Here is a 27,996-nt window from a genome sequence, read left to right as displayed (position 1 = left end):
TAGGAAATACAACATATAATAATGTATAATGTATTTATAAGAATACTAGTGGCTTGTGCAGCAAATGCTGCAAACTAAGTTCATTAGACGTTCAAATAAACATTTTTCAGATTTATTTTCAGTGAAGAATACCAGACATTCTGAAAGTTATTTGCTTCCATAATAATGAAAGATACTCTCCCTCGAGCCAATACTGAAGAGAACCACGCATATAAATATCTACACCACACCGCCATTAAATATATGAAAAAGGCCCAACCCCACTTGATTAATAACTATAAAAATATTTGATTTTTAATAATATTATTATCTTACGTAAGTTTTATAGCTTTCAGTAACATATACTATATATACTATATAGCCGCCACTCAGTAAAATATATTAATCAAAGTCTAATTTAAGTTATTCTCTACATCTACTTATATAACCCCAAAAGTTTTACTTTCATATCATCAATATAGCATTAATATGTATAATTAATGAAAAATAGTCACATGGCATTAACTACAATAATATTTCATTTCTAATAGTGATAATGTCATCAAATCTCCTCAAGTTTTGTAGTTTTTTATATCCAATACACAGCTGTACCCAGAAAATCACACACCGCAAAATCGAACCTGTAAATTATTTTTAGTAAGTTAAGTTTTTAATAACCAATTTAATTTGAGCTCTAAATATGTCAGCATTCTTGCAGATCATGGCCTTCGTGTAATATTGTTTACTGTAGTGTGTGTTCTGTTTTATTCTGAAATGCAACCCGGCCGACTTGATGCTCGTTTCGCTTCTCCTGAATGCAATTAGCTAGTTCTCAAAACTGACGACAGATGGCTTTTGGAAAATAGGAAAATTATGTAGGAAAATTGACATTTCACTGAAAACTACTATTTTTCCGAAAAACTTTGGTTTCCAAGCTTCAAAATGAGGGGCCATTTATTAAAATCCGTTCAGCTGTTTTCCCGTAATTTCCATTACCAGTTCAAATTATATATATATATATATATATATATATATATATATATATATATAGATAAAGTATTTATATTCGAAAATATTCTTAGTTAAAGTGTTAGGCCTACCTCAGTTATTTTGTAAACGTTATAAAATGTATAAATAACTTATTTAATTATGTGACAATTAGGGGGGATATCCAGTAAGCATTTTCTATACTTCGAAAGCACTATAATGTATGTTCATAGAATCGTCGCCTCCCCTACAGGCGTTGGTATGTCAGACATAGAACGGAGAGGGTAAACGATCAATAAAAAGAAAATAAAATGAAATAGGATACAAATATTAAACATGAAAGCCATACCGCAATGATAAAAACACAATTCAATACAAACTAATAAAACAAAGACGTATTCTATCAATCCTTTTCACACCATTTTTACTATTTCCACACAAAGAAAGTTTAGAGCCATGATTACGATTCCTGGGGAGATGAAATTTGCATATTTTATATGAAACATACTGGCTATACTGGAATTCTTTCATTCTCTGTTATTCTATTTTTAAAGAGTATTAAAGGCAGTGCAGATTGAGACGCTCTGAAAGCAAAATCATACCTCCTTGTTAATAGTAGTGAACGGTTTCAAATAAATAGTTTGTCTTACAGATTGGATGGAAAAAGCCGATCTTGGAATTCTGAAAACGCAGAAAACCTTACAAATGAACGCATACCATAAGACGGCTCACTGTACTGGGGATATCCGCTTCTCCATCTGGAATGCAATGCAATTACTGGCTTATTGGAATGTCGGGAATTCGCTGAAAGAGTTTGTACTTTTAACCGTTGTCTAGGATTTGCTAGCGTAACAAATTGTAATGCTACTGCAATCCACATACCATCTGATTCATTTATACACCTCATACGTCTTATTTTATTAGACGTTGTGAAGGTAATAGGACAATAGTTGTAGTTATGAAACACAATGATATCACATTATATAAAAGAAAAATCTGTTTCTGTCGGTTCTCCATTCCGAACAATTAGTTTCAGATCGCGGTGAGTCTAAGTGGAAGTATTAGTGCACATGGCTGGATCGGGGATTTCTTCTCCGTGTATTCTTATTTTCCCTGTCATATCCACATCTTGCAATTGCGCTCACTACCAGTGTAGAAGGTCAAGAGAACTTATTGAACGTCACTATCTTCACAAGAGTAGAGGACGGGTATTCACAGGAAGAAGTAACCCGCAAAAACTAAAATTTTAAATACTTCTTCTTTGGGTCGAAAATCGAAACTCATGATAGGTGACGATGTAAACACGAGTATTAAACACTTTCTGAAAGAATTAGCACAATCGGTTGGAATTTATAGATTTTATTAACGTTTATACAAGTCGCTTAAAATGCCGAAAAAATACTAAATTTTTAGAAAATGTTTCTTTCAGTCGAAAATCGAAACGATGATGGAATACCGTGTAAACACGCGTATTAAAGACTTTCTGAAAGAATTAGCACAATCGGTTGGAATTTATAGATTTTATTAACGTTTATACAAGTCGCTTAAAATCTCGAACAAGAAAACTAAATTTTTAGAAAATTTTTGTTTCAGTCGAAAATCGAAACGAGTGCTAGAATACCTTGTAAACGCGCGTATTAAACACTTTCTGAAATAATTAGCTCAATCGGTTGGAATTTATAGATTTTATTAACGTTTATACAAATCGCTTAAAATCTCGAAAAAATACTAAATTTTTACAAAATGTTTGTTTCAGTCGAAAATCGAAACGAGTGATGGAATACCTTGTAAACGCGCGTATTAAACACTTTCTGAAAGAATTAGCACAATCGGTTGGAATTTATAGATTTTATTAACGTTTATACAAATCGCTTAAAATCTCGAACAAGAAAACTAAATTTTTACAAAATGTTTGTTTCAGTCGAAAATCGAAACGAGTGATGGAATACCTTGTAAACGCGCGTATTAAACACTTTCTGAAATAATTAGCTCAATCGGTTGGAATTTATAGATTTTATTAACGTTTATACAAATCGCTTAAAATCTCGAACAAGAAAACTAAATTTTTACAAAATGTTTGTTTCAGTCGAAAATCGAAACGAGTGATGGAATATCTTGTAAACGCGCGTATTAAACACTTTCTGAAAGAATTAGCACAATCGGTTGGAATTTATAGATTTTATTAACGTTTATACAAATCGCTTAAAATCTCGAAAAAATACTAAATTTTTAGAAAATGTTTGTTTCAGTCGAAAATCGAAACGTGTGATGGAATACCGTGTTAAATCACGTATTAAACACTTTCTGAAAGAATTAGCACAATCGGTTGGAATTTATAGATTTTATTAACGTTTATACAAATCGCTTAAAATCTCGAAAAAATACTAAATTTTTAGAAAATATTTGTTTCAGTCGAAAATCGAAACGAGTGATGGAATACCGTGTAAAATCACGTATTAAACACTTTCTGAAAGAATTAGCACAGTCGGTTGGAATTTATGGATTTTATTAACTTTTATACAAATCTCGGAAAAATACTAAATTTTTAGAAAATGTTTGTTTCAGTCGAAAATCGAAGCGAGTGATGGAATATCGTGTAAGCACGCGTATTAAAGACTTTATGAAAGAATTTGCACAATCGGTTGGAATTTATAGATTTTATTAACGTTTATACAAGTCGCTTAAAATCTCGAAAAAATACTAAATTTTTAGAAAATTTTTGTTTCAGTCGAAAATAGGAACGAGTGATGGAATACCGTTTAAACACGCGTATTAAAGACTTTATGAAAGAATTAGCACAATCGGTTGGAATTTATAGATTTTATTAACGTTTATACAAGTCGCTTAAAATCTCGAAAAAAATACTAAATTTTTAGAAAATGTTTGTTTCAGTCGAAAATAGGAACGAGTGATGGAATGCCGTGTTTACGCGTATTAAAGACTTTATGAAAGAATTAGCACTATCGGTTGAAATTTATAGATTTTATTAACGTTCATACAAATCACTTAAAATCTCGAAAAAAAAAAAAATAAATTTTTAGAAAATTTTTGTTTCAGTCGAAAATCAAAACGAGTGATGGAATACCGTGTAAACACGCGTATTAAAAACTTTCTGAACAACCGTAGCACAAGTTCTGAACTCTACAACAACAAAAACTTCTCAACACACAAACAACACAAACAAATACAACCACACAGGCGTATACAAACTCAAATGTAACACCTGTAACAACTTCTACATAGGACAGACAGGCAGATCATTTCAAAAGCGTTACAAAGAACACATCACAGGCATAAAAAATTACAAAACACCTCCCCACAATATAGATGCATAACATATTACAAATGCTAACCACACCTACAAAGACATCAACACAGACATGGAAATGCTGCACATCCAACCATAAGGCCAGAAACTAAACACACTAGAACAATATGAAATATACAGACACACGAAAACACACCAAAACGAAATTCTCAACACACTACTCAATTTCAAAACACACACACTCTTTGACTCTACATTATACCACACGAACACACCCTCACAGGAAGCAAAACAAGAGGCGCCAAGACCAACAACTACCAGTTCTGAGAATGACCCATAAACAGGTCGAAACATGTAAACAAGGTACGTTAGAATTTAACACAAGAAAGTCTCATCAAACATATTCCGAAGTGATACAGTGTTAAAAGTTGTTATTAAGAAGTTTAATCTTTTGTTCTGCACCGACAGAGGACGGACACTGGAAAGTTTTCTTTTCTCAATCGTACTATCAGGGACTGGAATGCTTTACCTGCAGACTTACTAAAGGCTTTACCAACAACCAAAAACGTATTTAAAAAAAGGCTTAAGAACTTTACTAATAGACGATAATTATTATACACAGTATGTAAAGGATGTAAATGATATTTTGTTATTGAAGTGTTGTATCAGTGAAGAATTATGTTATGTCAATGAAGTGTGTTGTGTCAGTGAAGTGTGTTATGTCAGTGAAACGTGTTCCTGTCAGGGAAGCTTTATAGTTTATAGTGGCAGTGCAAAGTATTTGAACAGTGAAATGTTTTTGAAGTGTTAGTGAAATCAGGATAGAATCAGTGAAATGTGTCGTAGTTCCAGTGCAGTGAGTGAGTTGACAGCGAAATGAGTGTAGTGCTGAAAGGTACTTGTGCAGATATGAACATATCATACTCGTGGGTTTCAGTTCGAACTTAGATTTAAGATACAAATTAGATTTATTTTAAATGTTATTTTAAGTGATAGTGCTTCAATTAATTTAGGATATTGCGTATTATTATTATTATTATTATTATTATTATTATTATTATTATTATTATTATTATTATTATTATTTTAAATTATTGTTAGTATTAGTTATTGGTATTATTATTAAGTGTATTTTTAATTAACAAGTTTATTATAGTCATTATTGAGTGCAATTAGTTACCACTGCCACCGGGTATATACCCATTGCAGTGTGAATAAATACATACATACAATCATCCGTATCAGTCTATGATAAATACATTGAATCAGTCTGTGGAAGCTATGTCGACAAAAGTAGTTGTAAGAGCTGGTATTGAATTGTTCTACTCTAGTTACTATTATTCCCTTTCGCAAGTGTTGATAGCGATATTCTTGACCTTTACTACGTCCGTAACATACTGGCATACATATTCTCTCCTTTACATGTAATAATTCCCGTCACGTTGCTGCAAACGTGAGAGTAATAACTTCTACACAGAATTAATCCAGTAGCGTGCTGCAGGCTGGCCGCCTAGAAAAACAATTAAGGCTTACACACACTAATTATCCGGGCTGGAAACGCTCATATTCCAGTCCGTCACATGTAAAAGTCGAGTGGAGACAAAGAGACACTCATTTGTCTCCGTTGTCTCTGCGAGTGCCTTTGTGTCTCGTGAAGTGAATAATAGCTTTATAATTAATTAATTATTATCTCTTATTCATGTATTTGAATGGCAGACACACAACTGAATTCTATGCAGAAAGAGTAGCCTTTCCTTCTTCCAGAAAGAATGAATATCTTACATGCGTCATTGAAATCTGAGAGGATAGAGGACGGATGTTCATGACCTAAAAATCTACTTAAAATGATAAATAAAATGCCCTTAAAATAATAGAAAAATGACATAAAATGACATTTAAATATAATTCACCGCACTCGCGCCACAACTTCTTAAAAATTAGTCTTCTTATTTCAGTGAGTGGTAACTCAAACGTCTGGATTTAATGTTGCTAATTATGTCAGGTAAAGAATACGCAGTCCTGTGTTCTGTAACTTTCTCCATTCTTTGTAACTTCATCCCTCTTAACCGCAAATATTTTCCTAAGCACCTTATTCTCAGAGACCCTTAGTCTCTGTTCCTCTTTCAAGTGAGACTCCAAGTTTCATAAACATACAGAACAACCGGTAAATTGTTGTTAGTATTATTATTATTATTATTATTATTATTATTATTATTATTATTATTATTATTATTATTATAGATTTCGAAAAGACGTATGACTCGGGTTAAGAGAGAAGTTTTATATAATATCCTTATTGAATTTGGTATTTCCAAGAAACTACTTCGATTAATTAAAATGTGTCTCAGTGAAACTTACAGCAGAGTACGTATAGGCCAATTTCTATCTGATGCTTTTCCAATTCACTGTGGGCTAAAGCAAGGAGGTGCACTATCACCTTTACTTTTTAACTTCGCTCTAGAATATGCCACTAGGAAAATTAAGGATAACACAGAGGGTTTGGAATTGAACGGGTTACATCAGTTTCTTGTCTATGGGGATGACGTGAATATGTTAGGAGAAACTCCACAAACGATTAGGGAAAACACGAAAATTTTACTTGAAGCAAGTGAAGCCATAAGTTAGGAAGTAAATCCCGAAAAGACAAAGTATATGATTATGTCTCGCGACCAGAATATTGTACGAAATGGAAATATAAAAATTGGAGATTTATCCTTCAAAGAGGTTGAAAAATTCAAACATCTTGGTGCAACCGTAAGAAATATAAATGACACTGGGGAGGAAATTAAACGCAGAATAAATATGGGAAATGTCTGTTATTATTGGTTGAGAAGCTTTTGTCATCTAGTCTGCTGTCAAAAAATCTGAAAGTTAGAATTTATAAAACAGTTATATTAATTACCGGTTGCTCTGTATGGTTGTGAAACTTGGACTCTCACTATGAGAGAGGAACAAAGATTAAGGGTGTTTGAAAATAAGGTTCTTAGGAAAATATTTGGGTCTAAGAAGGATGAAGTTACAGGAGAATGGAGAAAGTTACACAACACAGAACTGCACGCATTATATTCTTCACCTGACATAATTAGGAACATTAAATCCAGACATTTGAGATCGGCAGGACATGTAGCACGTATGGGCGAATCCAGAAATGCATATAGAGTGTTAGTTGGAAGACCGGAGGAAAAAAGACCTTTGGGGAGGCCGAGACGTAGATGGGAGGATAATGTTAAAAGGATTTTAAGGATGTGGGATATGATGATAGGGACTGGATTAATCTTGCACGGGATAGGGACCGATGGAGGGCTTATGTGAGGGCGGCAATGAACCTTCGGGTTCCTTAAAAGCCATTTGTAAGTAAGTAAAGGAAAAGAACATGCAACAAAATGAAAGTTTAAAGGGAAAACTATATAATTTTAATGAGGGTTTATAGTGTGTTTCAATCAGGGGTTGTCCATGCCAGTGTAACTTTCTCCATTTTCCTGTAACTTCATCCCTCTTAACCGCAATATTTTCCTAAGCATCTTATTCTCAGAGATCCTTAGCCTCTGTTCCTCTCTCAAAGTGAGAGTGCAAGTTTCACAACCATACAGAACTTCCGGTAAATTATTATTACTATTATTATTTTTATTATCATCATCATTATCATTATTATTATTACTATTATTTTTTATTATTATCATAATTATTATTATTATTATTATTACTATTATTATTATTACTATTATTTCTATTATCACCATCATCAATATCATCATCATCATTATTTTTATTATCATCATCATCATTATCGTCATCATTATTATTATTGTGATTATTATTATAATTTTTATTATTATCATCATTATTATTATTATTACTATTATTTTTATTATTATCATCATCATTATCATTATTATTATTATTTTTTTATATTTTTATTGTTATTATCATTATTATTATTATTAATATTCTTATAATTATTATAATAATTATTATTATTATTATAATTATTATTATTATTATTATTTATGCTTTGAAGGTATGAATTCATATGTCCCATAAAATCATAATTCAGTTGTAATTAAGCATTTATTTCGCAACACGTGATTTAGATATATTATTATCGCTATTTTGACTATAAGATATTTCCTACAACGTTGCAGGCTATTGTAGACCTCGTCCTTCCTTTCATGGAAAGAGAACTGACTATGAACCTATTCGCTAAGGGCACGTGGAAACCTAATAAGGAAATGACGAAGGACGTGAGGAGAAAATATTGAGGCACCAGACTGAATGGAGTAAGCGACGCTTAGAGAGTTGTTTGCAGCTTGACGCTTAAAGCTTTAATACGAACACTGTCTTCGTCCTCACCACTACCACTACCATCACCATCGTAATCATAATCATCATCCTCATCTTCGTGTAGGGATGGCTGCAGGTAGGCCTGCTGCAGAATGCCGGCCTTTGCTGGTCTGTCCGGAATCTGCTGCGGTTTGCGAGATTCCTCCATTACCAACGCAGACCGCCACGGCGTGCTACGTAATAAGGGCCCTTCAACACGCAACTGCACTTTGATGGTGAAGTTTCATTTTGGAAGATGTTTTATTATGCTACAGATAACCTTAACTGCAACCCTTCCGCCGTCCCATATATGTGTATGTGTGTATGAATTTATTCACACTGCAATGGGTATATACCCGGTGGCAGTGGTAACTAATTAAACTCAATAATGACAATAATAAACTTATTAATTAAAAATACAATTAACAATAATAATAATAATAATAATAATAATAATAATAATAATAATTTATGTCTCGTGACCAGAATATTGTACGAAATGGAACTATAAAAATTAGAGATTTATCCTTCGAAGAGGTGGAAAAATTCAAATATCTTGGAGCAACAGTAACAAATATAAATGACACTCGTGAGGAAATTAAACGCAAGAATAAATATGGGAAATGCCTGTTATTATTCGGTTGAGAAGCTTTTGTCATCTAGTCTTCTGTCAAAATGTCTGAAAGTTAGAATTTATAAAACAGTTATATTACCGGTTGTTCTGTATGGTTGTGAAACTTGGACTCTCACTTTGAGAGAGGAACAGAGATTAAGGGTGTTTGAGAATAAGGTTCTTAGGAAAATATTTGGGGCTAAGAGGGATGAAGTTACAGGAGAATGGAGAAAGTTACACAACGCAGAGCTGCACGCATTGTATACTTCACCTGACATAATTAGGAACATAAAATCCAGACTTTTGAGATGGGCAGGACATGTAGCACGTATGGGCGAATCCAGAAATGCATATAGAGTGTTAGTTGGGAGGCCGGAGGGAAAACGACCTTTGAGGAGGCCGAGACGTAGATGGGAAATAATATTAAAATGGATTTGAGGGAGGTGGGATATGATGGTAGAGACTGGATTAATCTTGCTCAGGATAGGGACCAATGGCGAGCTTATGTGAGGGCGGCAATGAACCTACGGGTTCCTTAAAAGCCAGTAAGTAAGTAAGTAAGTAAGTAAGTAAGTAAGTAAGTAAGTAAGTAAGTAAGTAAGTAAGTAAGTAAGTAAGTAATAATAATAATAATAGTAGCATTAATAATAATAATAATAATAATAATAATAATAATAATAATAATATTAACAGGGAATATCCTAAATTAAATGAAGCACGATCACTTAAAATAACATTTAAAATAAATCTAATTTGTATCTTAAACCTCATTTCGAACTAAAACCCACGAGTATGATATGTTCATACTTGCACAAGTACCTTTCAACATTACACTCATTTCGCTGTCAACTCACTCACTGCACTGAAACTACGACACATTTCACTGATTCTATCCTGATTTCACTAACACTTCAAAAACATTTCACTTTTCAAATACTTTGCACTGCCACTATAATGTAAACTATAAAGCTTCACTGACAGGAACATGTTTCACTTTAAAAACACATTTCACTGACACAACACACTTCACTGACACAACATAAACCTTCACTGATACAACACTTCAATAACAAAATATCATTTACACCCTTTAAATACTGTGTATAATTACCGTCTATTAGTAAAGTCCTTAAACCTATTTTTAAATACATTTTTGGTTGTTGGTAAAGCCTTTAGTAAGTCTGCAAGTAAGTAATATATGTAAGTAATATATGCAAGTAATATTATGTAAGTGAAGTAAAAAAATATATTGAGATGGGATGCAGGAGAAAAACTAAACCATCTTATTACTAGGGAACGGATTTTTATGTAACTTAATATCAAGGTGTGAAATATCTACATATTTATGTAAGAGAAATAAGCTGAATATGTACCAAAATATGTAAAATCATGAAAATATTTAATATCAATATCTGGCAGGTATAGGATAGGTAAGACTCTCCAGTTGTGATTTCATAGAGCATCCGACTTTTTTACCGCACACTTGACACATTACTATTTTTCCATCTGTAGTGAAAGCTTCGTCCATCGCAATCCATGATTTTATTTTTGTCGTTAGGGTTGAAGATACAGGGATCATTTTAGTTAGTTAAAAGCAGTAGATAAACTCACACTTTGTACTGTAAGTACTAAAGCTAGAGAACTGAGTGAAATGAATAACATAAAGAACTGCAAACTACTGCTGCTGTTACTGCTGCTGCTGGTACTGCTGCTACTACCGCTGCTACTACTACCGCTACCACTACTGCTACCGCCACCGACACCGCCACTACTACTACTACTACTCCTACTACTACTCCTACTACACTACTACTACTACTACTACTACTACTACTCCTACTACTACTCCTACTACTACTACTACTACTACTACTACTCCTACTACTACTAGCCCTACTACTACTGCTACTACTACTACTACTCCTACTACTACTAGGCCTACTCCTACTACTACTACTACTACTGCTACTACTACTACTGCTACTACTACTCCTACTACTACTAGGCCTACTCCTACTACTACTACTACTGCTACTACTACTACTGCTACTACTACTCCTACTACTACTACTCCTACTACTACTCCTACTCCTACTACAACTACTACTGCTACTACTACTACTACTACTCCTACTAGCCCTACTACTACTGCTACTACTACTATTCCTACTACTACTGCTGCTACTACTACTCCTACTACTACTACTACTACTACTGCTACTACTACTCCTACTACTACTAGGCCTACTCCTACTACTACTACTACTGCTACTACTACTACTACTACTCCTACTACTACTCCTACTACAACTACTACTGCTACTACTACTACTACTACTACTACTGCTACTACTAGTACTGCTACTACTACTCCTACTAGTACTACTACTACTCCTACTGCTACTACTACTACTCCTACTACTACTACTCCTACTACTACTACTGCTACTACTCCTACTCCTAGGCCTACTACTACTACTACTAGGCCTACTACTACTACTACTACTGCTACTACTACTCCTACTACTACTAGCCCTACTGCTACTACTGCTACTACTACTACTCCTACTACTACTAGGCCTACTACTACTACTACTGCTACTACTGCTACTACTACTACTACTACTGCTACTACTACTACTACTCCTACTACTACTAGGCCTACTCCTACTACTACTACTACTGCTACTACTACTACTGCTACTACTACTCCTACTACTACTAGGCCTACTCCTACTACTACTACTACTGCTACTACTACTACTGCTACTACTACTCCTACTACTACTACTCCTACTACTACTACTACTCCTACTCCTACTACAACTACTACTGCTACTACTACTACGACTACTCCTACTAGCCCTACTACTACTGCTACTACTACTACTATTCCTACTACTACTACTGCTACTACTACTCCTACTACTACTCCTACTACTACTACTACTACTACTGCTACTACTACTCCTACTACTACTAGGCCTACTCCTACTACTACTACTACTGCTACTACTACTACTACTCCTTCTACTACTCCTACTACAACTACTACTGCTACTACTACTACTACTACTACTACTACTACTACTGCTACTACTAGTACTGCTACTACTACTAGCCCTACTGCTACTACTACTCCTACTACTACTAGCCCTACTGCTACTACTGCTACTACTACTACTCCTACTACTACTAGGCCTACTACTACTACTACTGCTACTACTGCTACTACTACTACTACTACTACTGCTACTACTACTACTACTCCTACTACTACTAGGCCTACTCCTACTACTACTACTACTGCTACTACTACTACTGCTACTACTACTCCTACTACTACTAGGCCTACTCCTACTACTACTACTACTGCTACTACTACTCCTACTACTACTACTCCTACTACTACTACTACTCCTACTCCTACTACAACTACTACTGCTACTACTACTACTACTACTCCTACTAGCCCTACTACTACTGCTACTACTACTACTATTCCTACTACTACTACTGCTACTACTACTCCTAGTACTACTCCTACTACTACTACTACTACTACTGCTACTACTACTCCTACTACTACTAGGCCTACTCCTACTACTACTACTACTGCTACTACTACTACTACTACTCCTACTACTACTCCTACTACAACTACTACTGCTACTACTACTACTACTACTACTACTACTGCTACTACTAGTACTGCTACTACTACTCCTACTAGTACTACTACTACTACTACTACTCCTACTACTACTACTCCTACTACTACTACTGCTACTACTCCTACTCCTAGGCCTACTACTACTACTACTAGGCCTACTACTACTACTACTACTGCTACTACTACTCCTACTACTACTAGCCCTACTGCTACTACTGCTACTACTACTACTCCTACTACTACTAGGCCTACTACTACTACTACTACTGCTACTACTGCTACTACTACTACTACTACTGCTACTACTACTACTACTACTGCTACTAGTACTACTAAACCTGGCTCCACTTTCACCATGGAAAGATAATTATAAATACTGAAAATAAGTTGAACTATCTTAATTGCTAGAAGTTTTGAATGCAGTGTAATATTATGTAAGTTGTACTTTTTTACTAATTTGTTTCCTTTTAAACATGTTATTCCAGAACAACATATTGTTATAATTTTATCTCTGTCTTTGAAAACAAGAAAATTTAATTTTCAGTTCAGTCCTACGACAATATAATTTGACAGCGACAAATTTGTACATTTATTTTGATTTGAAAGATATAACATTGTGTCTCATTGCAAATCCTTGTCATATGTAGCTTTTCTTCTCCTCGTGAATGGTGTACGGTGAAGTGGTTCTGTTTAGATATATCCCTGCGGGTTGGAGAGAGGCAGCTGGCGTTGTGCAAAATTTCATGACATATTGCAGTGGCTTCGCTGTGCGTAATGAATAATATAATTGGATTTCCTCTGGTTTGATATCTACAGCAAGACTTGCGCTCTGCCTAATTCAGGAACTCCGAAGCATGGCCCCAATGGTAAATAACAATTTGATATTACCTAGCTTGATGCGTATACAATTCCCCTCTTGCAAGTACCGGAACTATTTAAAGTTTGGTCCCAATACTCACAAAGTCGATCCTTCGATTTCAAAGTCACAAGAAGATCTCACTCTGTTTCATTCGCCTCTTCTCATTAATCCACTCGTTTAGGCGATTGAAGAATTTTCTACCCTTTTCCATGAAAAAAATGTTAGTGCAAACACTCGTAATGCCCCACTTCGATTACTGTGATATTCTGCTTACTGACCTAAGCGTTACTTCCGCGCAGAAACTACAACGTGTTCATAATATGTGCGTCCGTTTCGTCTGCAATATTCGCCGGGCCGATCACGTAACACCATCCCTCGAAATGTTGTCCTGGCTCCGTCTAGAAGATCGTAGGAAAATCCACTGTCTTTCCCTTCTCTTTCACATATTGCATTTCTCCACTCCTGTCTATCTTGCGTCTCGTTTTCAAAATTTATCCACCCATCATAACCTAGACACACGATCACAACACTCCTCAATATTATCCATTCCCTCCTACCGAACATCTTCATATTCATCTTCTTTCACTGTGGCTGTTCCTCGGCTTTGGAATTCCCTACCGAGTAATGTCAGGGACTGTCAGACATCAAACCAATTTAAGAATAGGCTAACGAGATATTTTTTCTAACAATTCTTGTTAACAATAATAGCTGTTTCAGGTTTCTCAATGTTTAATGGTTATATATATCACAGATAATATCTAAATTATCTCATTATTATTATTATTGTTATTATTATTATTACTATTATTACTATTATTATTGTTATTTGATTATTATTATTATTATTATTATTATTATTATTATTATTATTATTATTATTATTATTATTATTATTATTATTTTACTTTGAAATACTAATTCAACTCCTGGTCTCTTATTAAAAATCGGTTAGCCTTTTTTTTGTATTATTTGTGCTATTTTTTGTAATAGTATGAATGTTATAATACTTCATGAAGAAAATGTTTTATAGAAAAAAAAAACAGATTTATTTCAATGGCCAATATCTCGAAACAGTTTTTGCTTACATAGTTATTACATTAATATCTAGACCATAAAACAACATGAAAGTAAATAATGAAAGTTGGATAAGTAATGTTGTTGTGGCAATAATAAATAAATTAATTTTATGCAATAAACGAATTTTGCTCATAAATAGCATCAAAATTCAGATATCGCATTCTTGATTTTTTCCGAGTTAAATTAGTCTGCCATCGACAGCTTTGTGCAAATGCCTAATTTTTTTTAAAGTTGTCGGTTGGTCTATTATTATTGCGTAAATCCGTCCAATTAGAACTCAAAACCAGACAACAGAGAACAGATGTCGGTGAATTATCATTTCTAAATAGAACTGCAAGTGATTTGAATGAGCTAACCGCAGTGAAATTCGAGGGTTGACTTTTCCTGAAGAACATTAAAATTAATTTAATGTATAATGCAAATTAGCTAAGTAAGTTGCTACGTTACTAATTTGCATATAATTCATAAACCTGATACGTAAATAATGCGTAATATTAAGAAGTGAAGTGTAATTAATTAAGTTGAAATGTAATGAACTCCATTCATACAAAATGAAGTTGATGTGTAATTAATTAGATCGACGTGTAATTAATTAAGTTGCTTTGTAATTAATTAAGTTGATGTGCAACTGAATACGTTAATATATAAATTACAATTCACATGTAACTTATATAATTAAGTTGATATATACTTATTTAAGTCAGCAAATTAAGTTTACTTCAATTATTTAAGTTTACTTTAAATAATATTTACATTCCTATTCTTCTTGCTCTATGATGTTATTGTTGATATTCTCAAATCTACATTTTTTTGTGTTAGATTACGCCATAACCATCACATATACAAAATAAATTTTTGAAATAATCGGTATTCTAAGGAGGTTAAGCAGGGCGCATAGATATCCCTTCCCTTGAAATTCTCCCAACATTTTTAATTATCTGTGTGCTAGTTTTTTCTTCTTTTTTTTGCCTACGAGCTCATCTACGTACCGTACGCTATCAACTCAATGCTATGCTTTCAGCGACATGTAGAAAACGATGTACAAACAACGTAGTCCGTGCAAACTGCGGCGATGAAGATCATGAGGAATCCCCGTGCCTCTGAGCGAACGCAGCGCTAATTGCCATGGCGACCAGGGAGTAAATTCAAGAGAATGTACAACATGTACAGGAGAAAGACATACCCTACAAGACCTCACATAGAAAAAAAGTATTTTGAATCGGAAGAGGATATGACGAAAGAGATGAGAGTAAGAGACCTGTGCATGCAACAATCTGAGCAGAACAATTCAAGTCACTGATGCAAAAGCGCAGAACTAGGCCCACATACAGTACACTTAAGCTATATGTACACCTTTACATACAAAAAATTTTGTTTTGTATAATTTTGCTCTGTAAAATTTTTATACAATTGAGAATGGTAGTAGAAAGAGAATGAAGTGAACAGATCCCTTGAAATTATGTCTAAATTGTTTTTAAAAAGTATTTTGTTTATAATTTTGACATGCAACTTGAACATGATAGCTCATGCAGTTTTGAAGATAGAGCCACAGTTTTTCACTGTTTTATAGCTAAAACTATTCTTTAGTGCCTGACATAGAGCTATTATTTTTATTTTTATTTACATTAATTAAATATTACCATATATGTAACTTACAATAATATTTTATGTCGCATAAATCATGTAAAAATCCAAAAATAATTATTAATTATATTAATGTTATTTTACTCATTGTCAGGCACTGGGGGACATTTCAAGCTTCAAAATGACACCGATATCTTCTTGGTATCACCATATTTGACTGAGATATCATGTTTGAAAGAATTAAATATTCTAAAATTACTATTTACAGGAAATGAGCCACAAACTTTCAGAGCCTAGAAGACTCCATCATCATATGTCACCCCTTAAGCAGCTTCATGTCGGTCCAGTTTCAGCTTCTTTCTGCCTGTCAAATACCTCCGCCTTGTTTTAACTCCAGGTGTTGAATGTTTCTTTTTCTGGCATTTTTGTCCCTATTTCCATTGATGCAACAAATCCTGCGATGGTGTTTGTCCCAGGGTTTATGCCCATCCTCCTCAGAATTGTAATTTCTACTTTTGGACTGTAATTAAAATGACGTACAACATCACTGACACACAAATTTACAGTTTTATGACTAACAGTAAAAGATTATAAATTACTTCATTATGTAAAAAAGTTTTTTCAATCTAATGATCATGCCCAGATATCTATGCATCTATTTCGGGACTAGAAAGAAGTTTATTTTACAAGCAATGCTGGACGAGGGAATTGACTGCTACGAAGATCAGTCCAAAAGTAATGCACTCCAAAAGTAAGTGACCGTGGCTGATGACGCAGCATTTTGGAAAATGGGACTTATCTGAAAAACCATAAGGGATAAATCGAAAATTCTTGTATCAAATTATGGGGGGAGAAAATTCTGTATTAAAATAGTTATATTTTGAAAATTCTAATTTTTCATCATTTTTTGCGTTTTGTGGGTGTACATATATCTTAAGTTCAGATAGTGAATCAGTTTCTGTCTTCGAATAATTGCTGTGTTTTGGACATGAGATAATGCATTCCTAAGATCTATGCACTCACATTTCAGACAAGTGACTAACTAAGATTACTGCGCCATGCTCTGAGCTTAGCTGTTGCATAAGCCGAAAAAAATTGGCCCAAATTCCTAAACTCTAAGAGATGGATCAAAAGGGATCATTTTTTGAAAATATCGCATTATTAACGTAATTCAACCTAACATGTCTCGGTTCATATCTTACGGTTATCGGTGGTAAGCAGTTGAAAATCTACAAAACTTTATTGAAAAAAAGTATTACATGTTCTCTTTTATTATTGTTATTGTTTAAACAATGTAAAAGTTTATTTTGGAAGTAAAACATCATTTTTGAATAGGTACATTTTCTTTCTTTCATTTACAAATAACATGTTCTTGTAGATATGTCATAGGTATTGAGTTCTTAACTTCAGTTTCACGCGAAAATGTGTACATATCATCCTAGAGACCTTTAAATAATACACCGTCTCTCACAAGTACGTGAAACATTTCAGAAATTCACCACAAATAAACTAAGCAACGAATAATTGTAATTCTTATACAGATAGCACGAGAAGTTCTCCAAGTTTAGTTAGGAAAAAGCCTATATCGCATACTTGCCATGGTTTTCCGCCGTTCGGCTCATTTCCACAATGACGTACGAAGGTATCCCAACATAAATTTATGACAGCGTTGAATATGACGCGGTGAACAAGAAAATGACGCCTTAATGCGGTGGCCACCCAGGTCACCAGATTTAACACCTTGCGATTTTTTTCTTGCGGGATTCGTGAAGAACATTGTTTTTGAATCTCCACTCCCCGCCAACCTTCAGGAATTTCGCGGCTGTGGCACTGATCGATCGAGTGATCTAACACGCGTGTGAGATGAAATAGGTTATCAGCTAGATATCATATTTATTGCTTTACTTAATTAATTACGTAATCAATTAATTAATCTGTTTTTTTTGTCAATAAATCCATGTATCTATTTATGTATTTATTATTGTATTTTATAGGTAGACAGAAAATAAAATTAATTTGTATTAACGTTGTATCAGATTCACTTTTTATAATTAACAACTCTTAAATATACTCATTTTCATACGGTAGATTTTTTATTGTCCATAATATTCCTTTTCTTTCATGCTCTATCGCAGGCATGTCAGAAATCAGACTCTAAATGTGCAGTTATGTGTGCGGATTGCCGGTCTGTGCAGGTTGCATCAATCAAGCGTTGCTTTTAACAGTTATTAGCTGGAGGTAGTGCTGCTCATCGGAGTGACTACTACCGCGGAGGAATCGGAGATTACGAATAAAGCCCTCCACCGGTGATCTCCGGTACTATCGTAGGTGGAACAGGGAACATACGGAGGGATGCGGTGGTTCGGAGCGAAGCGAAGTTCGAGGACGTAGAACTCAAGGACGACCGGAGCGTACGGACTGAGGGTAGTTGTGAGTGGAATTAAATGGCACCAAATCGTATATCCGTCGCATGGAAATTCTTTAATTTAGTTGGAGATAATAATAAAATAGCACGCTGTGGACTTTGTAGGCGAATTTACTCTAAGCGTGGTGGTACTTCGAATTTGTTAGACCATTTGAAGCGATCGCACAATCGCGAACTTGAAGAAAGTACTTAAGTAAATTTAATTGTTCAAAACACTTTTGAACTCTTTTAAAAAGCGTGTTTACTTTGATTTACATATAAAAGTTCTAATAATTTCGTGGTTTTGTGTGCAGACAGAGTAACATTGCGAATGAAAAACTGAAAAGCACAAGAATTTCAGCAAAAAAGGACCCTCTAAGATTGATCCAGCATATTGTTATAAGATGAAACTCCAAACTTCAGTGATGAGCCGCTTACTTGAAATGAAATATGAGTTGATGATTGTGTTGCCAGAAAAGCCAAACGCTCCTAGGACGCTAACAGGTCCATATTTGGAAATCTCTATGGCGTGGACCAGGTTAGATAGATTCTCTGGTTAGGTCTAAATTTTTAAATGTAGGTATGTAAGTGTTTAGGCTAACATTAAGAGCCGCGGTTGTGGTACTCGTACTTGCTGTCAAAAATAAATTATTACCATTCAGATACACATTGACGATTAATTAGTTATATCATCGTTTTCGTAGTTTTAAAATTACGCAAAACATTTGATACGATTTTTTTAACTGCTCTAGTGCTATTGTTCCAAATGCCCACAGTCTAGAAAAAAAGTCTTCAAATTTATATAAAACGTAACTTTCGAGGCAATAAAAATCATACATAACTTATATGGAATATTAAAAAGGCAACTTGAGTTATTAGATTAAAATATTGAGTTTCATTCTGAAACTGAAGAAACGTGTGGTAATTATCCTTAAGTTGATATCCGCTTATATTTTTTTTTATTACAGAGGAAGAGTGACGCGTTTTAGAAGAGGCAGTTCAAATACCGACACCCTTTAACACAATGATCACAATTCTGTCTGCTGAAGAATCTTAATAAATTATTTTGTACAGTAAACTCTAACCCATTGATACCACACGTTTCTTTTGTTCCATTCTGAAACTCCCTTAATATATTTTACGTTAAACTAAACCGATTAGAATAATAATTGACAAAAACTGTTTGTAAATAAACGAGTGTTTCCAGGAAAATTATAAATGTTTACATTAGCTACTGAAAAGCTTTACTTCTGCGTTAGTTTTCAGTTAATTTTAATGTTATTAATTTGATCAATGACATAAAACTAATACGCCTTTCCACATATACTATCAATTTCAAAACTAGAAAACAAATCTGTCAGCTAACATAGTACTTCAAGAAAAAAAGAAGAGCCGGAGAGAGAGAGAGAGAGAGAGAGAGAGGTAAATAAAAAAGAGAAAATAAAGAACAAAATATTACACACTTATTTTAAAAGATACGCGGACGTCAGCGGACTCGAATCACTACCTGATCCGATTAAAGGAATGTTCAGCGGAAAGTGTATGTCTGCGCCACAGCACATATACAACCTGCGCGGCATCAATCGGAGGTAACCGGAGGTCTCCGACTGAAAGCGCACAAACAACCGCTCCGGAGAAAAACCTAATCATGAGCAGCACTGGCTGGAGGGGTGTACAATAATCTATTCTGCGCTTCTAGTGTTGGATTAAATATACATTTGGACATTATAAACATAGTTAGCAGAACGAAACAAACACGGTTATTATCAATGTCTATATTTGACAATTGTAATACAAGAAACTTTAGGCTTACTCAGTTACACTTCACAAAGTAGTGGTTTGTAAAGCATAATTTATTAATATGATTTTTATACAGTATTTGAAGAAAAAAAATTGCAGTAATTTCGAAACAAGAAGAAACGAACAAGTATTTCATTTTACGTAGTAGGTACTAATTATTTTAAAGTAATAGACCCTACTCTTTCATTGTTCGTCAAGCATTATTATTTACTTGGACCATTGGTACACAAATGTTGAAGAAAATATTTTACTCCCAATTAATTACATGCAGTAGGACATTGTGAAGTTCTTACACTGAAATCATTTCTTTGCTATATGTCAATATAAATTAATATTAATATTAATAAATATAAATTAAGCTTAGAATTTAAATTCACATGTAGTTTATTTGAAAACGTTGAGAGCAAGTATCGAAAAGTTGGGAACGTTACTCAAAGAAATTAAAAATGTAGTTCACAAGCTGTGAAGCGACGACATTCTCTTTATGTCAGGTTTAAAGATTTATTAATATAAGTATATTGAATTAATATAGTGACGTGAGATGGAAAATTTGCCATTATATATTTTTCCAGAAAATATTTTCGCCTTGCAAATAGTTATTTTCTTCTCTGCTTACAACCTCAAGAGCCTCACATGTATTTCTCACTATATTCTCATCACTTACCAGTTTATGAAATGAAAGTCGTAAGTCGTCTAACCTTTGATTGGTGTGTTAGTACAGACTCCAAAACAACGCCAGTGTCAAGTACGTTTTGCCGTGAGAGTACTGATTAAGAAGTAAGTGCTGGCAATATATTTTGAGAACTTTTTTAATCTGATCTAAATTGTCACCTCACAACACTATTACCTCGACATGGGCTGATGAAAGCCTTCCATTTTAAAATAATTATTATCGACTGAGGAAAACATTATAACAATTATGTTATATGATTCGTAATTTCTCTTCTCCGTTATCTGTGAACTCCTCACTTTATTTATCATAACTCATTCACAGACACAGCCAAATCGGCACCCGTACTGAAACTGTGTTACTGAAACAAAAGCTGCTGCAGGTATTGAATAGCCCTGTCGCGTTCCCCTCCAAGGCGATTCACTCCCTCCAGGTAGGGGAATAGAGAGTGCACATCGCATAGAGACAGTTGCATCATGTGCAGAGTTTTGACATGCCTGCTCTATCGAAATATGATGTTTGTCGATTGTAGGGGACTTGCTACGCGTTTTATATCTAAGTAGGTAAACATTGGCTTTTCTCGTATATATCGATGTAGTATGTATGTATTTATTTACACTGCAAGTGGGCAAGCACCCGGTGGCAGTGGTATATACAATATTAACAATACACAGTTGAAATGATAAGCAATACACAATAAAATTTACAATAATACAATTTACTACACATATACAATTTTATACACAATACAATAAGAATACACAATACAATTTAACACAATAATAATAAAACATAAAATAAAACACCTAATTTTACAACACAACCTACATGATTATGTATAGGTCCTACATAAGTTTCAATAGTCTTTCACTTTACTCTCATCTCATTCCCTGTAGTGGCACTATGACGCATTTCACTGACACTTTAGCACACATTTCACTGACACTCTGTAACACATTTCACTGACACTATGGAACACATTTCATTGACGCTATAAATTATCACTGATCGGAACTGTTCACTGCACTGTAAAACCATAACTTCACTGACTCACCTCGCTTCACTGATACAACAGTTCAAATAAGTCAAATAATTGCATTCTTATGCATACTTATAAACAGAACTACATTTAAACTAAACATTTCTAGTCTAAGGCCCTCTTACACGCTATTTTTAAATAATTTACAATTCAAACCAAGGAAGTAAACTCGTCAGGCTAAATAAATACATGTCACCTTAAAAAATTAAATGTTGAATGTCACCTTAATTTTAATTTGCACTTTATACACAACTTTTTAAGTTATTCTTGAATCTCCTTAAGGAAGGACAGCCTCAAAGACCGCTGCAAGTAGGTCATTCCAATCATTTATAGTTCTATTTAAAAATGAGAATTTACCTACATCCGTTTTCTGTTTCCTACATTTGATTTTAAAATCATGATCGTTCCTACCATAGTACGTTGGCTTTTCTAACCGAGCCGTTATGTCTACCCATGCTTTCTGACCTAGATGTGCTCTATACAATGATGTTATTCTAGTTTTCCTACGTCTGTTTTCCAAAGTTTCCCATTTAAGTTCTTTTATCGTATCGTTTCTATCTTCTCTTTTACCTTTAACAAATTTAGCTGCTCTATACTGGATTATTTCTAAAGAATTTATCTGATATATTCTATATAGTAGTGTAAGTAAAGTAGAGCAAAGCGAGTTCCTCAACATAGCAAACATTTCCTTGTGACAGATAAGCTCTGAATATTCTGGAAGAGCACTTGGCTTGTCTTACCGTGGACGTCGACGCAGCCCACTTGCTTCTTCATGATGCTGGTGTTGATCTGGCACATGTAGCAGCCGCGGTCCGACTCTTTCACTTGACGGATGTGCAGCTGCCAGGTGCGGTGGTTGTCGTGCGTGACGCTGATGCGTGAGTTGTGCGTCACCACCTTGTTGTGCAGCGTCAAGATCGTCTGGTCCTCCGCCTTCAGCCATCCTACCTGCAACAATGAACGTATTCATTTGATTTCTAACACCGAATGTTATTGCAATTTTCTAATAATGAAAATTATATCAACTTCTTATCAGTGTTGCCATATTTAGCGATAAGTCACTAAATCTAGGGAATTTTGAATCAATCTCGGCGACAAATTTTGTAATAGTAATATGCGTTACAAGAGCGGTATGTTGACGTTTTCATGTTCGAGGAAAAGATTGAAAAAGCGAAACGTAGTTGAGCTTTTTTAATTTCCTCGAACATGAAAACAAACATACCGCTCGTGTATCGTACATTATTTTGTGCGAAGATCGTTTATTACATACCTGAAAGACGAATTTCTAATTAGTTGCAATGAAATCTCCATTTTGGTTTCTGTTTAATGACGGCAACTTCGGAAAACCAAAATATCTTTCTTCAACATTGTTGCTATAAAATGTTTTCTGTGTTTACTCCAGCAGGCCGTGATATACGTCTGTTCTTTTTTTTCCCCCAGTCTATAAATGCGAACTTATGTAAGGTTATGTAACGATTTATTTTTCATTTTAATATTTTAACAATATTATTTATATTACGTATTGCAGTAATAACATCCACATCTGGAATCTTGTTGATTTTTTCACGGCTTCCTTAATGTTAGTTGTATCAGGAATGCAATAAGTTTCGTGGAGTAGTAGACTTTGCTTAATTTTTGAAAATATTTAAAAACAATAATTAACATTGCAATTTAGGTGAAATTGCAGTGGTAAGTTTCCAATTTATAATTATTACTATGTCAAACGTCTCTAAAAATAATATGTTAAAAGCCTAAAGCAGTAAAATGAGTGTCGCGCTTAAGCGGTAAGAAGAGGGAAATTGTTATGTGTGTTACGTTGGGAATACTGAATGTGGTATTTCACACTTATCGCGTATTGGTTCTGTGCGGAAAACAAGCAAATACGCACGATCTCGCACAAAATACTATTAGCGACTTTTCTGCTGATTTTTATATTCTTCCACTTTTTTTTTTTTTTTAAGTTAAATTATTCAACTGAAGTCATGCACTTCTTAGTTTTAAAAGAGGAATGGGTGCATGACTGAGCAGTCTAATGATTCATATGTGAAAGCCTTGAACTTATATATTTGTGATCAGTGATGAGGGGGAAAGATGCTGATTCAATGATTCTCAGGGGTTAGGTCTCACACTCAATGCTACAGCTCCAACACCCATAAACGGTGACAACTTTGATTGTCACGTGACGAGTCGTGAGCTCCAGCTAATTCTTGGTTCTTCCCCGCAACGCGGAGATTTTCCACTCCGAAACGACCAGAAGCAGTTTAGTTTTGAAATTTTGTGCCGACAGTTCGTGTGAAGCTAATGAGACTGTAGTCTTTGCTGGTTTTAATATATTTTAATATGTATTTAAAACGTGTTAGGTTTTACAAAAGAATTGTGGTCAAATGCTTAGGTGAAAATTTCCACACTTAATTTGCCAGAGTAGTGTCAGTGATTAGATCAAACGCAGTGTATTCACAATCAGCTGTTCCCATACCTTCCAACTCAACATCACAGCCGTCAACAATACAACCAGACTCCGCAGAAGAGGGTGACGACGAAGAAATGATATTTTTGTCCATATATGTATGTTTTTGTTATTTTTATTTAGTGATATTGATTATTAATTTTTAGCGAAATTTCTGGGGATATTTTAACAAACTTTGGAGGGATTTAGCTACTTTTTGTTGAAAAGTTAGCGAGATTGTAGGGCGATATGTTGGTAACAGTGCTTCTTATATTATTTCCATTCCTCTAATTGAGGTTCTGGCGGACACTTATATTCGTGTTATCAGGAAGGACATGTTACTTCATGTGTCAGAGGAAGAGCATTTAATAATACTATTGCACACATCTCAAGTCTCTACAGATCTGACTTTCAGGTACAGCTCCCTGTGAATCTGACTTGAATAATTTTAAGAGAAAAATTGTTCCATGGTCCGGGTATCGACCCGGGATCTTCGGCTGAGCGCGCCAACTCTCTATCGACTGATCTACCCAGAAACTCTAGCGGACCCAGGCTCAATTATTTTCCATGTCTGTGTTGATGTCTTTGTATATGTGGTTAGCATTTGTGATGTGTTCTGCATATGTGAAAGTGTTCTGTAATTTTGTTATGGCTGTGATGTGTTCTTTGTAATGTGTTTGAAATGATCTGCCTGTCTGTTCTATGTAGAAGTTGTTGCAGGTGTTACATTTGAGTTTGTATACGCCTGTGTGGTTGTATTTCTTTGTTTGAGGTGTATGTGTGTTGACATGGAAATTCTGCACTTCCAACCAAAAAGCCAGAAACTAAACACACTAGAACAATACGAAATATAGAAACACACAAAAACACATCCAAATGAAATTCTCGACACACAACTCAATTTCAGAACACAAACACTCTTTGACTCCACATTGCACTATACAAATACACCACCCACAGGAAATAAAACAAAAAGCGCCAAGACCAGGAACGACCAGTTCTGATGAAGGTCAATAACAAGGCCGAAACACGTTAACGGGGTAACATAAAAATTTAACACGTGAAAGTTAATTTTAATTTATTGATCTGACCCAATATTTTGGGTTTTGCTCTGCGACACAGAATAGCTGACAATAAAATTTAAAATGAAAAATTATATAGACAGGTTTCAGACAAAATTGATTAAGACATAAGAAAAAAAATAGAACCAAATATAATTTAAATTGAATGTATACCATAAAGATGCTGACGAAATATCGCTACAAAAAAATATATTATGGTGGTGACAATGACATCTTGAAGATCTCTCGTCAGCTTGTATTTTTCCCTCCACTTTACACAGACTTTCGGAATGGTGCCTCTCGCTCCGAAGAAGAGACCGGTAACTGTGGTTTTTTCTATGTTGTATTTCGCCGATAGGTACTGAATCGTGGGCTCGTAGATTTTATTTTTCTCTTCGTTCACTTCAGATGTGGCTCAGATTTCAAATCTGATCGTAGGATCAATTATTTCGGCTGACTGTTTATTTCTATTTATAGCTATGATATCGATCCTACGATTGCTTCCACCATCAGCAATACAATGAACTTCCTCGTGAATGTCTAGATTTTTGGATCGAAGTGCATCTGCGATCATAGAACACATGATGTTGTGACGTTTTATTCTAAGTACTTCTCCCTGTGGGCAACTCCCAAGCACATGTGGTAAAGTTTCATACTCACTGCAGTGCCTACAGTGGGTTGTGCCTGTAGAGCGACCAGGGAGAGAACGTACTGGTGCCACCATCGCAGTCATTTTTAGCATTTCTCTCCACTCAGAACTTGATAATCCTTCATGCTTGAAGATCCACGAGTTGGCTGCAGGTACTTCTTCAAACAATACAACTCCTTTTCCCTCCTTTTCCAAATTAAATTGATATGACTTTATGTTTGAATTAAATTTTACTGAAATAAATCTTTATTTATACTGGGAAGTTTTGAAGTGAAAGTCCAATATGTTTATATAACACTTTCCCTTTAGAATCACTCATACTACGACCCCTCAACATTGGGCTTTTTCTCTTGAATCATCCTGTACGTAAAGCGTAGAAATTCTGTTTTGTATATGAGAGATCTAGTTTGTTAAGCTGTGACGCAGATAATGAAATGGTAGCCTGACTCACATTGAGCTGCTTGTTAGCAACTTTTCCGGATGATCGCTTCTTGATTTTCTTCAGAGTCTGCACGTCCCTCCGGAGATGTACTTAATACTGTTCATTAGAGATCTCGCTACTTATAACCTAATGGCTAATGGGTTAGCAACGTTTAGCTAGTGATTTCGATCGATCCAGAAGACGGCAGCCAAACATTCGCTTTTTTAAACCCCAGGGTAAGCAGACAGTCGCTCATCCGCACGACGTTGATTAGCTGGCCCTGCCAGGGTTCATTTCTACTGCAGAACCCCAAGACGCGTCAGTCCAGGTTTTTATATGATTGATTCCATTGGCATCTTGCGTCACATCGTAATCATTAGGGATGATTATTTTGTTTTAAAACATGCCAAATGCTCACTAAATCATCTAATAATAATAATAATAATAATAATAATAATAATAATAATAATAATAATAATAATAATAATTCTTTATTTAACCTGGCAGAGTTAAGGCCATAGGGCCTTCTCTTACACTCTACCAGGTCACAAAGTATACAAGCAGTTAAAATTTAACAAAAAGTTAAAGAACAGAATACTAACATATTACAAAAAAAATAATAACAGCATAATAAAATCGACACTAAACAACATGAAAATAATACCATAATAAAAAAAGAAAGTAAAATACATTGGAATATAGTGAAAGCAACTCATTTAGTACAAATGGTTAATATGGAAAAACGTAAGGAAGAATATATCAAAATGGAATGTAATAAAATAATAATAAAAAAGAAAAGAAATACGAAAATTAAATAAAATTTACGATAAAAAGGCTATGATAATAAATTCTTCGGCTGATAAAGAGAACTAAAGGGGAAAAGAAGGAAAAAGAAATATATAGCCTATATTTTTACAAAATATGGCAGAGAAAAGGGCTTATAACTGAAAGGAATCTAATTCACAAAGTGAAATTTTAATTTATTTTTGAAACTAGACAATGTCCGATAGTCTCTGACATGTTATGGTAGAGAGTTCCAGAGATGAGCTGCAGAGTCGGTGAAAGATAAAGAGTAGAAGGATGTTCTGTGTTTAGGAATGGAGAGTGTGATATGGTGTTGTGAGCGAGTATCTATTTCGTGATATG

At 34.4% G+C, this 27,996-nt stretch overlaps 1 protein-coding gene across 1 annotated transcript in view; it reads right to left on the bottom strand.

Annotated features, from left to right (window-relative positions):
- Positions 1 to 27,996, bottom strand: part of LOC138696342 (lachesin-like) — a 731,117-nt gene that overhangs the window by 470,236 nt on the left and 232,885 nt on the right. The window contains exon 2 of the mRNA XM_069821191.1: positions 23,014 to 23,221. Within this exon, the coding sequence (XP_069677292.1) occupies positions 23,014 to 23,221 (208 nt within the window). The remainder of the gene's footprint in view (positions 1 to 23,013; positions 23,222 to 27,996) is intronic.

This window comes from Periplaneta americana, chromosome 1, assembly GCF_040183065.1.
Source record: "Periplaneta americana isolate PAMFEO1 chromosome 1, P.americana_PAMFEO1_priV1, whole genome shotgun sequence".
NCBI classification, from domain to species: domain Eukaryota; kingdom Metazoa; phylum Arthropoda; class Insecta; order Blattodea; family Blattidae; genus Periplaneta; species Periplaneta americana.
Note: the sequence above shows the minus strand (reverse complement) of the source record. Positions and strands in the feature narration are given on the sequence as shown.